Consider the following 14,223-nt stretch of genomic DNA (forward strand, 5'->3'; position numbering starts at 1 on the left):
ATTACTATTGCTACATATGGAATTGTTCACTTACTCCAACTTATGAGAGTAGTAAGTACTACATTGTTGAAAAACTAAAAAGTTTAACTTTCACTAGATTTACAAATCGGGCAAGTATTTTTAAATATTTAAAAGATGATAATTTCAATTATTGCCTGGCCTTCATATTTTTTAAATGCTCAGTTGTATTTACCTTGTGTATTTCCTTCTCAATACGAAGGCTGTCATCAATAACAACTTAACTAACTTCAAATTAAAAATATATACAAAAGAAGAAGCAGGAAATATTTGTGCTGAAGGCATCCTACATCTTAGCGCAGACAGTGCTGATAAATTATGTTGAAATGATAGTTTAATTATTTATGTTTAACTATCTGCTCCAGTCTTCACGTTTTTCCGGTTAGTTTTTATTTGTTATATCCTGAAAATGCGTTGAAAGTTGTGCAACTAATTATCAATAAATCTATGATGAATACTAAATGCTGGTTGTGTTTGCTCGAAGCTTTGAAAATTGTGCTCTTTCTCCTCTAAACCAAACATAAGCTTTTTGAGTTTTTGTTTTAATTTAGTAATATTCGGATAATGTCCGGTATTTTTTCCTTCATAAGAAATTTTGGTAATGAAATTATAAACTTGTACTACTTGATAACTGCAAATCTAAACGCGGTGCTTTTATCGCACGCGTAACGTCTCTAATAGTATTAAATAACGCATCTCTTAGTTAGTCGACCATTTCTCATAATGTTCTTACTAAAATGCGGAATTCTCATTGCAGCAGATCTCTTAACATTTTTCCTATTATTTCCTTTAAGTTTGCGCGTACCACATGTTGGTTCGGTGCTACTACTTTGCCACATTATTCGGTTAATTCGAGCATTGATTAACGATACCGTTTGAGACGTTACTGGATTCCTACCGTTTGAATTTGCTTAAGACAGACTGGAGTCACTGTTGGTCAGGTCAGTAGGAAATCTCATCAAATATTTATTTGATTGGATAATAAAATGTTTTTATTTGAACCGCTAATATTTAGTGGGATTTTATGGAGAGAAAATGTGTCATTTTTTTAAGTAAATGTGTTCGATATTTACTGTAGGTAGTACAGTAAGGGCAGGAGTAATTTTTCGTTTAAAGTTTGATGTTTTTAAAAACACAGGAATGCTAATGAACCTACATTGCCTTGATTAAACTCGAATCACAAATAATTTAGCATATATGTAAATTGCAAAAGAAACAATATAAATTTTTATTCACTTTATAAATTACGCAAAACTAGTTGTTTTTACTTTTGTGTAGATTAATTAGTAATGTACGCCCATTATTTGACCAGTGGCAAAATAAAAATATTGGAAATCTTTGTAGCAGATAGAGGTCAGAATGAGCTCGAAACCGTTACTACAAATGAATTTAGCTGTGAAGTTTTAAAACTGTAAGTAAAAGTTTGCTAATTAAAAATAAGCCCATTAAATATGATTTTATAATTTAACAGACAGATAAACATTATAATGTATACATAATTTGAATCAATTTAAATATTAATAAATAAATAGCGGAACTGACTGTACTGGAAAGCGTGTTACTATTTTGCAAATGTGATTTTTTTGTAAAATGTAAATACATTAAAAATGACTAAAAACAATAAAATTCTTTGTTTTACAGAGTTGTTAGCAATGCTAATACTGTAAAAAGTAAGGAAGATTAAAATGAGTATAAGACTACTTGTGTATGGCCTGAAACTGATGAGCATTTAAGTGGGACCACAATTTTGAAAAAAAAACTTAATCCAAACCGCTTTAGAAAAAAATATTATTTTTGCAAATTATAGTTCCACTAAATACAATAAAATACTATATAAATAAAGAACTAAACTGTTGAAATAATTAAATGCCCTTTAGTGTAGAGGAAACAACCGATCAATGTGGCTATTTAATCGAAATAATGATAGGAATTAATCTTCACTAAAAGAAGCTTAAAATGGTGTATCAATAAAAATAAAATCCTGCAGAAACAGTAAATAAGCTTGTGCGCTCAATACAATTATTTAAAAGTAATTTTCCAAAATTTGCCTAATGGCAATGAAGCGAAGAATATAACGTGCTTATTGAAAAAAACGTTATAAACTTCAGATAATTGTGTGTTGGGGCGATCACCATTTTTAACCGACGATAACTTTGTTATTATAGACCCAAACACTTCATGTATTCGTAATGGAGAGCTCCTTAGATCGAAAGCTATGRGTTAAACCCAAAAAACACCCATGTCAAATTTTCAATTTCGRCAGAAATTTTCATATGCCGATTTTTCAAAAAATAAAATTGTTTCAAAATATAAAAATCTACCTCTTTTTCATTAAATGGATGCAAAGAATGTAACAGYCTCGTTGAAAAACACACTGGCAGCTTCATATTGAAAATAATTGAGTTTGGGCCGATTTTAAAGCGTTTTGAGCGATCACGATCTTTAACCGATGATATCTTTCTTATTATAGACTCAAACATTTTATATTTGCAGAAAGAAAATCTTCTGAGATCGAAAGCTATGTATAGAGCCCAGAAAATCAGTACGTGTAATTTTCACTTTTGATCGAAAATTTCATAGGTGGTGTGGAAGGCGATTTTTTTTTTAATATTAATTTGTCAAAATTCCTAAAGGTTTACTTCACTGAGTCAAAACGGGAAGCAAATAATGCAACAAGCTGGTTGAAAAACCCTCTAGAATCTAAAATAATTGACAGTTTCGCCGGATTTTAAAGCGTTATTGAGCGGTCACGATTTTTAACCGTCGATAACTTCGTTATTATAGACCCAAACMCTTTATATGCATATTGGGGAGGTTCTTGTGTCGWAAGCTATGAATTGAATCMAAAAAACACGAATGTGAAAATTTCAAGTTTGATACAAAMTTCCTGTGAAGATGGAGGTCAATTTTTTAAAAGAAATCAACAATTTGAAAACRCCTAAAATTCTACTTCAATTTGATAATAAAAAGGAAGGGAGGAGGAGCTCATTGAAAAATACACTAGAAACCTCATATGCGAGTGTGTTCTCAGAATACCTAAAATTCCACTTCATTTCCGTAAAATAGAAGCGAGCAATGCAATGAATTCATTGAAAAAAGAATAATGCGTCTAATTCCAATTTCCGGTACGTGAATAAATAATTTCTATTAAAACAGAAAATTCGGAAAAGCCCCATTGAAAGGGAATTTTAAGGGCCCTTTAAGATTAATGTCCTTGAATTTCCTGATACGTTGAATTATAATAAACTTCTACACAATTTCGACTTCGACWAACATATGCTTTAAATACATGTGTTGGTTCAATCGCACCATACTTTAAGCAACAAGAACATTTATTCATAAAATTCGCAAATTGTATTTAAAGGTATAAAGTTATTACTAATTTTAATTTTTTTGCTATTACGCGCTAGACTACTCAGTTTTTCTGATAGAAATATTTTTCTTCAAAATAATATGAAAATATAATCGCTCATTATTATTTCAGCTGTTTATTTTTTATTATAAAAGTTTCTGTTTTTCACTTTGTGCTTTCATCCTAAATCTAATGCCCTTTAAGTCATAAGTGTTGTCTTTCAAATCCACTAATTATTTTTAAAGAAAGACTTGGAAAGACATAAAATATAAAAATGATCGGAAGCGGTTACGGTTACTGTAACGTATAATAATACACCGACTTTTGTTGTGATTTTCAGCAGTGACCTTAGAATAATGTCTGGCTGATGGCTATCAGCCTATCATTGTAAAATATACAATGGCTAAACCTGCACTGACCTGAATATTATAATAACAGGGGCTAACATAATGGTAATGACCTCAGTAACGTACTAATAACAATATCCGAGAAGTTTTGTCAGATTTCATCTGAAAAGCAACACAAAATTGTTATTTTTAAACCACCCATCATCTACGTATTTAAGTGTTCATGCACCTGCATTGTGGCTTTCTCCGAAAATATTTTATAAACACTGCAGTTTAAAGCTAAAGGCGACGTCTTCCTGCATCCTCGAAAAACAGAATACATACTCGAAATTTCAAATACACGATACGCTAATAAGTATTTTAGCCAATGTTAACAACTTATCACTTTTTTGATTGAAAAGTTAACAATTTCTCTTAGTTAGTCGGCTACGGTATATTTACAGTGTTAATTGTGCGTTACCGCTAATTACAATGTGCAATATCAATTAAGAGATAACGATATTGAAACTCAAATTGCCTCGTGCCCGCTTTCCTACACGAATATCCCGTTATACCCATTTAAAGTCGAGCAAATTAAGTTTGTTAAACGATTTTTTCAGAAAACTTGGAAAATATGAAATTTTGCTGCATTAATTAGGTACTTTTTGTGCTATGACTTTTTTTCATTAAATGCTCATTTCTATCAACACTTGATTTCAAGTTTTAATGAGTAAATGGTAGTTGCATTATTTGCTGTTATCAAAAATTAACGAAATCCTAATTTGTGAGTTTGGAAAAATAATTTAATGACATTGTACTTGCCAAGTATCGAACAGAATTAGTTAAATTCGGGAATTCCTTTTTTTTTGAAAGATTTACACGAAAATTATCTATCATTAGACGAAAATCGAAAAAATTGTGAGTGTCAAATAAATGGGTGTACCAAAAATTCATTAAAAATCATTATTGGTTGAGGTATGATACACAAGAATTTTTGCATTCGCTGCTTACATTTGAAGGGTTGCTTTAGTATTGAAACTAACAAATGCCTAATGCATGTGGTTGAACTTCTTTCTGGTTCAAATGGAATCTAAATAACAACGGCAGACAAATATCTCTCGTTTCAGTGTTAATTTGTGATTTCTTCTGAGGCGCAAACCCTTCAAGGGATTATGTAACTTTTTACAGAGTTTTACCCGCTGTGCCTTACAGAGTTTGCAACCCAAAACAAGTAGTCATTAAAATCTGAAACGAGTAAATTGTTTGTGCTCTTATTCGATTTTATTTGAACCAGCAAGCCATTTAACTATTTTGATCCGGATCGATTTGATCTGGTTCAAATGGAGTCTGGAAAATAAGACCACTCCAATATTACTTGTTTGAGCTTTTAATAATGACTTATTTCGGGATGCAAAAAGAAACAAAAATATGTTTGCAATTGGGTGTCAACGCTAGTAGAAAATGGAATATAAATAGTTTCTTGCATTAAATGTACTCTACATTGAACTGCCTTCAAAATTCAGATCAAAAAGTTTGGCCCATGCTATATAGAATATGTGTTATTTCTCTCAATCACTGCAAAACATGTTGCATGGTCCGAAAAACATTCATATTGAATTAAACTTTAAATTACTAAAATCTTATTTTTAAATTGTGTTTAATTTTGTTCATTGATTAGTTTGCAAAATTGTAAGGTGCTCTCAAAATCATCTTCAAGTTTTTTTAATGTTGTATTAAGAGTACTTTGTTAAATAACCAGTTAATTTATTGGAATTTAGGTATGGATTTTTAATAGTGAAAAAAATTAATACTGGTAAATATTAAATTTGTTTGTGGCTGTTTGTTCCCTTCAAGTTCCGTCTTTCTCAACCGTATCATATCATAATCGAATTAGTCAACTACTTCTTGTGCAATTCCACGCCATTGAAGCAAAATTTCAATGTTTATCACATTCTTTCATAAAACCGGAAGGAAAAATCAACCCAACTGCAATATTTAATGATATATAATTAGCGAAAACATTGCTTCCAATTAGTATCTACTTTTCCATTTTAAATCAATCAATTTTAATTTACTACCAGTCTATTCAAATCTGCGTCTATTCTATTTCCGATCATTCCAGTTATCTCAAGCAAATTAACTGAAATGTTGCTAAAAATACTTGACACACATTGCGCAATAGAAGGTATCTTGTTTGATCATCCATACTACACGTTAGCGACCGTCTAAGTTCACTGAACGACCTTACAGCAAAAAAACTATCAGCAAAATAGCAGCTTGGGGCTAGAAGTATTAAGATTGAATAACTCAAGCTCGAAAACCGGTAACCGTTACTTGCAGTTAGATAGATAGAGGAATTATCAGAAATGGTCAGTCCTCCACAGAAAAGGGACTTCTGCATATGCAGGTTAATAAAGATTTGGCTTAACGGTTGGAATAGTCTTATGGGACATGTTTTGAATGATGCCATCAGGCACTCGAACAATGCTTGGAAAGTGGGCCTTATTAAAAATGTTCTAACATTCTGGTATCATTAGCATCTCGATGATGTCTTTCTTTGGATTAACCTGGATATTTATTCATACCAAATGTAAACATTGTTAGTAAACAATTCTGTTCGGTAGAGAAACAGTGATTGCTACATCAGGTGCGTAATCAACTGGTAATGTCGAAATATAGCTTTTTAAATACCACGCCTCTCGATAAGGACTCTTCTCTTGGTCGTTGTGTAAACTTAACTTATGTGGTTCTCAAAACAATTAACTAACTGCATTGCCTACGCTGATATCCTTTTTCTGTTAGTTTTTGCTCATGTGAAATTAAAAATTAGATATTAATGTAGGTTTATAAAAACACTATTTACGCTATTAATTGAAAATTAGATCACTTCAAAATGAATCGTTTTTGGTATACTTAATTCGGACTTGCTAGATAGTTCCTACACCGGTCAGTTAGTAAATGTTTGATTAGACCCTAGGTTTGAGTTAATAATTTTGAAAAAATGTTCAATATTAATTTGAGTGCATTATGATGCGTGCTTTTGTGCCCTTTCTATTCATGAGAATTTCGAACTTAATTGGATGCAAAACTAAGCTTCCGTTGAGCGGTTTGATGCAGTTGATTTTTGCCACTTTTGACTACTTGTTTCACTTCCACGTTTTGTAAGACTAATATTTAATTAAAACATTCTACCACGTCTTGGTTGGAAAACGTTGGAAATTACAATGCACAGTTTGTGCTTAATAAATCGAAAGCTCTTGCCGCAAAATTTAATCCAAAACAATTATTTTGCAAAATGCTGCCGAAATAAAGTAAACTATTGTTATTATCATTGATTTTTTAGAACGAAATATTCAGAAAACACCAGTTTTCACACTAATGATGTTGAAAACGTTGTTTTGGTGCGAAATTCGATAACTTTTAGTTTTAAACCATTCTGAATGTCTTATAATTGTCTTATAATATAAATTATATAATTGTCTTATAATATAAATTATAGCTTTTTCTAAAAAAATACAATCTTAGAATAAATTTATAGAATCTTTTGTTGCTTTGTGTAATTTTATCAATTATTCAGACTATGTAAGTTTTTACGGCAAGTCAAAGTATCGGTTGAGAAGTTTTCGTGGCTTTGAATGAAACATTTCAAGTATGTGAATGTGAAAGTCTAATATTTTATTACATCATGAATTTAGATAAAATCGAAACATTTTCGTCCATATATTTTGACTGAATCTAAATCGACAATATTTATAAACATTTCATAACCGCCTTAACCGTTTAAACGGTAATATGCAATATTTTCATTAAGCAAAACGAACAGCAAGTACCTAGAAGGTTGCTTTTAAAAACTGTACCTATTTACTTTTTTCGTTACCGTTTTAAGAGTATTACTCAATAATGCAGATTTATTTAATTGGTCGAACACCTAATGCTGGTTATAGCTTTGAAACCTATATTATTTCATTGTTTTAAAATCAATTGTATTACCGGTACTAACCCTCAATTTTTCAATGTATTTTAGACTTTATCAAATACAAAATTCAGCCTGAGTCACGCAAATTAAGTGCTGTCATTGTAAATGAGAATAATATTTAAATTTAAGAAAATAAATGTGGCAAATGCTACATGGTTCCATCTTCCAGTTTCTAGTACTACGTTTGTTATCGCTTAAACCTAGAAAGCTGGCGCCATCTACGGGTGAAGTTGTCTATTAACAGGTACCACTTGTTTCAGGTACGGTCGTCTTAACGTACTGCGCTGGCTACTGTGGGAAGCAGAGTCAAGAGAGGGCAGCACCATCGGCAGCTGCGGCGGCATGCCCGCGTTGGAAAAAGGTGCCGCGACCGCAGTGGGGGAACCACATGGTCCTCCCAACGGAAATGCCACTTTGGCGCTTCATTATGCCGCCGCTAGAGGATGCTTGGACTGCGTTCGACTTTTGGTGGATTCCTCAGTCGAATTAAGGTAGTTTTTCTAATTTTGTTTCCTAGTTTGTCTAGTATATCGAACAGTCTTCCTCTAATTGGTATACTATTGCAGTTGAACTTTTTACGAATTTGTAATTTTTCCAAAATTGTATGTTAAAACGCGAAAAATGTGCCAAAGCATTGCGATAGTTCAATCCAGTATTAATATTTCTCAATCTTAACATTTTATTAATTCTGTCTCTTTTCTATGAATGTATTATTGGCATTTTAGTCGAGCTTTGGATTCAATTTATTTTGTTGTACATGCCACAGTTACAGTCGTCTAAACTTTTTAATAAAAGTTTTTAGCTTTTTCATTAATTTTACTACAATTTTTAGACTTTGGCCCTTTACAGTTGTTCAAGTTTTGTCTAGCTTTTATAGTTCTCGTAATCAGGTTTTCCGCAATAATTTTCTTATGGTCTTTTATTACTTTGTCTCTATTCTAATAATCATCAATTCATTTTGCTGCTTGAGATTTCAAATCAGCAATATTCCAACTATGGCTATCATATTCAGTTATTACTGTTTGGTCTTCTAGTAGAAACTAGAAAACTCCTAAACATCTTGTCTGCTCTGTTACTATATGCAAATTATTTATTTATTATTTTCTTTAGGAACAATTATGACTGATCAAAGGTTCTCTGCAATTACTGTTTGGCTAACAAACCGACATTTAAAAAATGACAAAAACCAATAAGGATGCATAAAAAAGTTTATTTTACCATACGGATGTAGGATATCCGAACGCCATAAAGTATACTGACGATGAGTAGTCGTCTCAGCAACATTTTACATTTTTCATATTACGTAAACTTAGAAATAGCCTAAAGCCCAAAAGAGAAATACTAAAATCTCATGATTTTTTTGATTTAGCACTATTCAAATCGCATAATAGCATGCTCTCTTTCAATGAGCTAAGTTAGCTTCCTTAGTAGGTTAGCATTGTTATTCTTTATAGAAACGAAAAGAAAATAGTAGAAATGATCACGACAAACTAGCCAGGTGGGTTTTAAAAACGATTTTACCTCCACATACGCTTTCTTCACACGTTTTGTGAGCCAGTTCATAAAAATCACGTCAGTCAAATTGATGACCATTTTACGTTCATTACGGATGTTACCCATGCACTGAATGCTTGTTAGCCAGCTTCCCATTGTTTTATGTTCGTTTCGCTTTACAGAAATACACTTTTTTTCACGGCAATGCCTATTAAATGTTTCAGATTTAAAATCGTGCCGCATTTAATGATTGTTTAAATCGCACTACATTTATCGCTTGAAAAGTAGTAAAAAGTAAAAAATAATGATGGAACATAAATCAATGATTTTTGGAAAATAAATAAACGCGATAGTACAGACTAGATTTTTGAAAAGTGTATTTGGAATAGTTCTGGAGTAAAATTAGAAGGGAATTGTTGAAAAAATCGAACCTTTTAGAATTGTCCTCAGCTATTTGTCGGTTTCTTACTCAAATTTAATTTTAACTCTTATTGACGATTTTTTCAAACTTTATTTTCACTCATTTGGGTCGGACAATTTAACGATTTTTTGACTGATTGCGACATCAATTTATAAAGTTAATTAATTCACATGCCCGCACAACCAAATAAGTAACAAACATTTAAATTTCCCGACTTAACTAGACATGAAAAATGTTGTTCAGGGCAAAAAAATGACAACTAGTCGTATCTACAATAAAAACATATCTTCCTCTACAAAAATCCCCTCTGATTTTATGAAGCAAAGTTATAACAAGTTTCCCAAACAATTTATATAGTTAAATTTAGGACTAATACTAGAAAATATGAAATGAAGGCAATGCTGAAAATTGCTTCCAAATCATTGTGAAGTCTACTGGTTTGGAAGTTGATGAAAATAAAATAAGATTTATTATCTACCCTCGAATATTTCATAGAAGCAAAATCACTCTAAAATGCAACTACTGCGAAGTGATTAAAGGCTGCTATAGAAAAACAGAAAGTATTTCTATTTAGAGCTTCGATTTGCAATTTAATGAAGAAAAAATTGCCGTTGACGGCAATTCAGCATCTCAGTCGAGCTATAAACTTTCTTGATCGTCGCTCAATACACGTTTGATGTGACATTTTAAACGCAAGAATATTCCCGACATCTTTTTACAATAAGATTCTAAATGCAATTCTATATACAAGAAATGGAGGGCTTGGGAGAAACTAATGGCCAGGTAACAGTCCAAACTTGGCACATCAACCTTGGGAAAAAATTGCGGATTTCAACCATAGTCTTTAATTGAAAATATCAAAACTTTCAACTCAAGAAAGATATATAAAGTGTACCGAAAAGTGAAAACAGATATGAAATAGTTTGCTTTGAATAATTAACCATATGCGCGTTCGATATTGCTGTCTTAACATATAGAAGAATAGTGGATAATTGAAGTTGATTTTCCTACTCCATTTTCTCGATAATAGCAAAGGCATGTTCCTACATAACCATGCCAAATAAGAATAATATCTTGTCGCTGATTGTAAGCAAATATGTAATATCCTTATTAGTCTTGGTTATTCATATAACACTTACATCGATATAGATACTACTAAAGTGTTAATTTATAACAGTACTAGTTGGAAACCGGGTTATAAGCCAATTATAAAACTTGTATAGTGGCGTTGATAATTTCATAAACACACTCTGTTGTTTTAGATGAAATATGTGGAACAATAGCATGCGTACCATGATATGCCTCGTTGCTGCATATTAAAATATAAAACGTGAAGAGGCTAAATCGCAAAAGCGCACTAATTATTAATAAAACTGGTTGAACATTTATTTTAAATACTGTGTCAATTCTAATTTAGACCTGTCCAAAAAAGGTGTTAATTAACATTCCATGGCTATATTAATTAAATATGTAAATATTCCCATAGATTGTGGGTAAATGCAATGCGGAAAAGTGCTCAAAGCTTAAGCAGTTTGGTTCAATTCATAGTTAGCAAAAAGGCTTACTTCAAAAGAACTAAAGCAAATAATGAATGTGGGCTAGATTCAAGTGCAAAGTTAAGAATCGGAATAAATTCATCACCCGTAGTAGCAGGCGGGACTCATAGAAACAGTTCTTGAAAATTATTGAAATACTCATTTTAAAAGAGGTAAAGCAAATAATGAATGTGTGGTAGCATCAAGTAAAAAGTTAAGAATCAAGTGCGACGCCTTGAAGCAATTCTTTTAGTTTTGCCCGAAAATATAAAAGAGCATTAAATCAATGGAAATTAACAGAATAAGATATTGTTTTTTTGTATGAAGTTTACAAATAAATTATAATATTTTTTAAAAATTATATTTTTTTAGTTTGAGTAAACTTATAAGCCAATGTTTCTTACTTATTAGAATATTTTAAACTGCTTATTGCAAATTGTAAAAAAATGTAATCCTGTCACTGTACATCAGAATTCTAAGTATTTCTTTTCCCTATTTGTTGAGTAACACGAATTATGGAAATGCTGGAATTAATATTTGTGACTTATTAGAAACGCATACACTACCACTCGTTTAGATGTATTCAGCTTTCTTAGTAAATCAACATGATTGTAGCGAATTTCTGCAGTTTTTTTCCTAATAGCAGCCGAGAAAAACGAAATTGTAAGTATTACTCTAGTGAATATCTACTTTTGAAAGATGTAAACATTTATAAGCTAGAAATAAGTCAAAATTACTTTATCAAAATACGCAATCCGATTGTTTAAAGCAGGTAGTTGCAAGATCATACATTGAATCCCTGAAGTCTAGTTGTAACTGTAGAAATTTGCATGTGAAGTTTCAATTCAGAAATCTGTTCTTAATTGTCTATCCAGTGATGTAGAAATAAGCGCGGTAGTTCAATTTGTTTCTAAAATATGAGCTCAAGGTGAAGTATGTTTGAAATTATTAAAGCTGATTATGCACCCAAATGTGCAACATTCAAATTTTGTTTTTTATTTTTTTCCTAATTCAAGTTTTACTTGGTATATAAGCGTTTAAATTATTTAACCACAAACAAGAGCTGGACATCAAATGTGGCCATAATTATGAAAGTGGTCTAATTTGTTGTTTCGAGATATTTAATGAATTGCATTTAAATAAATTTAAAAATATTTTTACATTATGCGACCTTTTTAATCATAATTTTATTAGTCTTGATTTATTGAAATTTATTATCAATACGGAATTTTGTGTGAATTTTATACGAAAATGTTTTTAAAGCTGAAATTGACCATTTTCAAAAAGATCTGAATATCCTATAAATGACAAAGCAATAAAGAACTATGCGTTTTACTTGAAATAATAACTTTACTGAAATAATTCATGAACATTTATTAATTATTTAAAAAAAAGTAATCCATTTTTCTATCATTTCCAGTTTTTAAGATACTTAAAATGTTCCTGAAAAACTAGAGGAATGTATATTAGTAAACACATAATATCTTTGTTTTTCTTTCTTTAATAACCTACTGGTGGTGTATAATAGAAGTAGCTTAACATTTCCGTATATTTTTGGTTTTCCTCTTTGAGGCGAATAATCCAAAACGTAAAATTTAGAATCTTCTAATCAAATTTTATAGAACATTTTATAAGCTTTAATTTTCAAGAACCTCATCCATTGTATTTGCAACCAAGAGACAGATTCTCCTGCAGTATTTTTTACTCTTCTTGTTTGCTCGTTAACGTCTTTATTTGAACTGATTTCATCATTTGTAGAGTTCTGCTTGTATCTGGACTTCTTTCTGCTACGTATGTTATTATAGGCTGACGTTTGCGCGTTTAAGTATTTGTTTTTCCAAACAATTTCTCTCAAACTTCACGAAATTCGATCCGCTTTCATTGTTTGCTCTCTTACTTCGAGAGATAAATTTCCATGGCTCGTTATATCTGCTCCCATATATTTGAAACGGTTAACTTGTTCGACGATCTTGAAGTCGATTTTCAGCTTGCAGCTTATCGGTTTCTTTGATTCATATCGATGAAACACATGTATGCGGGTGTATTGAATTCTAGGGATTTTTCAGATATTTGCTTGACTATGTATATTGCATCTATTGTGCATCTGTTTTTTCGGAAGCCTTGCTGTTCTTATCTTATTCTTGTGGTTTTGGCGACTTCCTCCAGAATAGTCTTTGTGAATGCTTTAAAAGCGCTATCAAGTAGGGTGATTCCACGATAGTTTTCTGGGAGTGCTTTCCTCCTTTTTAAAAATGGGTTCTTCCATTCGTTTAGGATGTTCATTTTATATTTTTTTCCTCCGTATTTAAGCATCTCGCTAGTGATCTCGTCTGGTCCGGGGTTCTTTGTATTTTTAAGGGATTTTAAGGTGTTTTTGGTTCTATGTCGTTGTTTTCTTCATGGTCGATTTTTGCCTGTTCCTTATCTTCCTCCTCCTTATATAGATTCCTAAAGTGCGTCGATTCCACTGTTCTGTCGTGATTTTATTCGTTCGTATCGTATCTTAGACTTCTAGCTCATTATTAAGATAAACTTGTTAAGACATTTTCAGTTCTTGGAAAACATGCTGAAGTTGGTACTGGAAGAACTATCAATTTATACAAGGCTGCTATTAGCCATATCATGAATAAACTAAATTACTTGTCAGCTGCTGTATAGCACAAAACAAGAGCATTTTTCTAAGTACCCATTAGTACTTAAGTACGTAACAGCACAATGCTACTATCAAAACAATCAACGCCAAATAAAACTTCTGATTACCACCCGAAAGGAAAAAAAGCAGAAGAAAGGCTGACGCGTCTGGTAGATCCCATCCAGCAGTGGTACCGTACGGTAACTGTCTATCGAGCACGTAGAACCACTGGAAGTACCTGTAATAGCAATCGCGTGTTGAAAGTAGCTAATAATTCGCGCGTACTTCGAATGCACATTTCTTGCCTGCCAGGATGATGTTGTGTTAATCATAAATGAAAATTCGTTGGTCAATGGGCCAGTTCAAAGTACCGAAAATGCTGTGATTTCATATGTGGTAGAAAATTTATTAACAGTTTGTGGTGGAAAGACGTAGAAATGACGACTCTGTCGAGGAAACGAAGATTTAG

At 31.7% G+C, this 14,223-nt stretch overlaps 1 protein-coding gene across 4 annotated transcripts in view; it reads left to right on the forward strand.

Annotated features, from left to right (window-relative positions):
* Positions 1–14,223, forward strand: part of LOC109546548 (espin) — a 65,708-nt gene that overhangs the window by 20,805 nt on the left and 30,680 nt on the right. For all 4 annotated transcript variants that reach the window (XM_048663892.1, XM_048663893.1, XM_019917540.2 and 1 more), the window contains one exon: positions 7,933–8,163. In XM_048663892.1, the coding sequence (XP_048519849.1) occupies positions 7,933–8,163 (231 nt within the window). The remainder of the gene's footprint in view (positions 1–7,932; positions 8,164–14,223) is intronic.

Source organism: Dendroctonus ponderosae, unplaced genomic scaffold (assembly GCF_020466585.1).
Source record: "Dendroctonus ponderosae isolate FM_Combo_2020 unplaced genomic scaffold, Dpon_F_20191213v2 Dpon_F_20191213_2, whole genome shotgun sequence".
Taxonomy (NCBI): domain Eukaryota; kingdom Metazoa; phylum Arthropoda; class Insecta; order Coleoptera; family Curculionidae; genus Dendroctonus; species Dendroctonus ponderosae.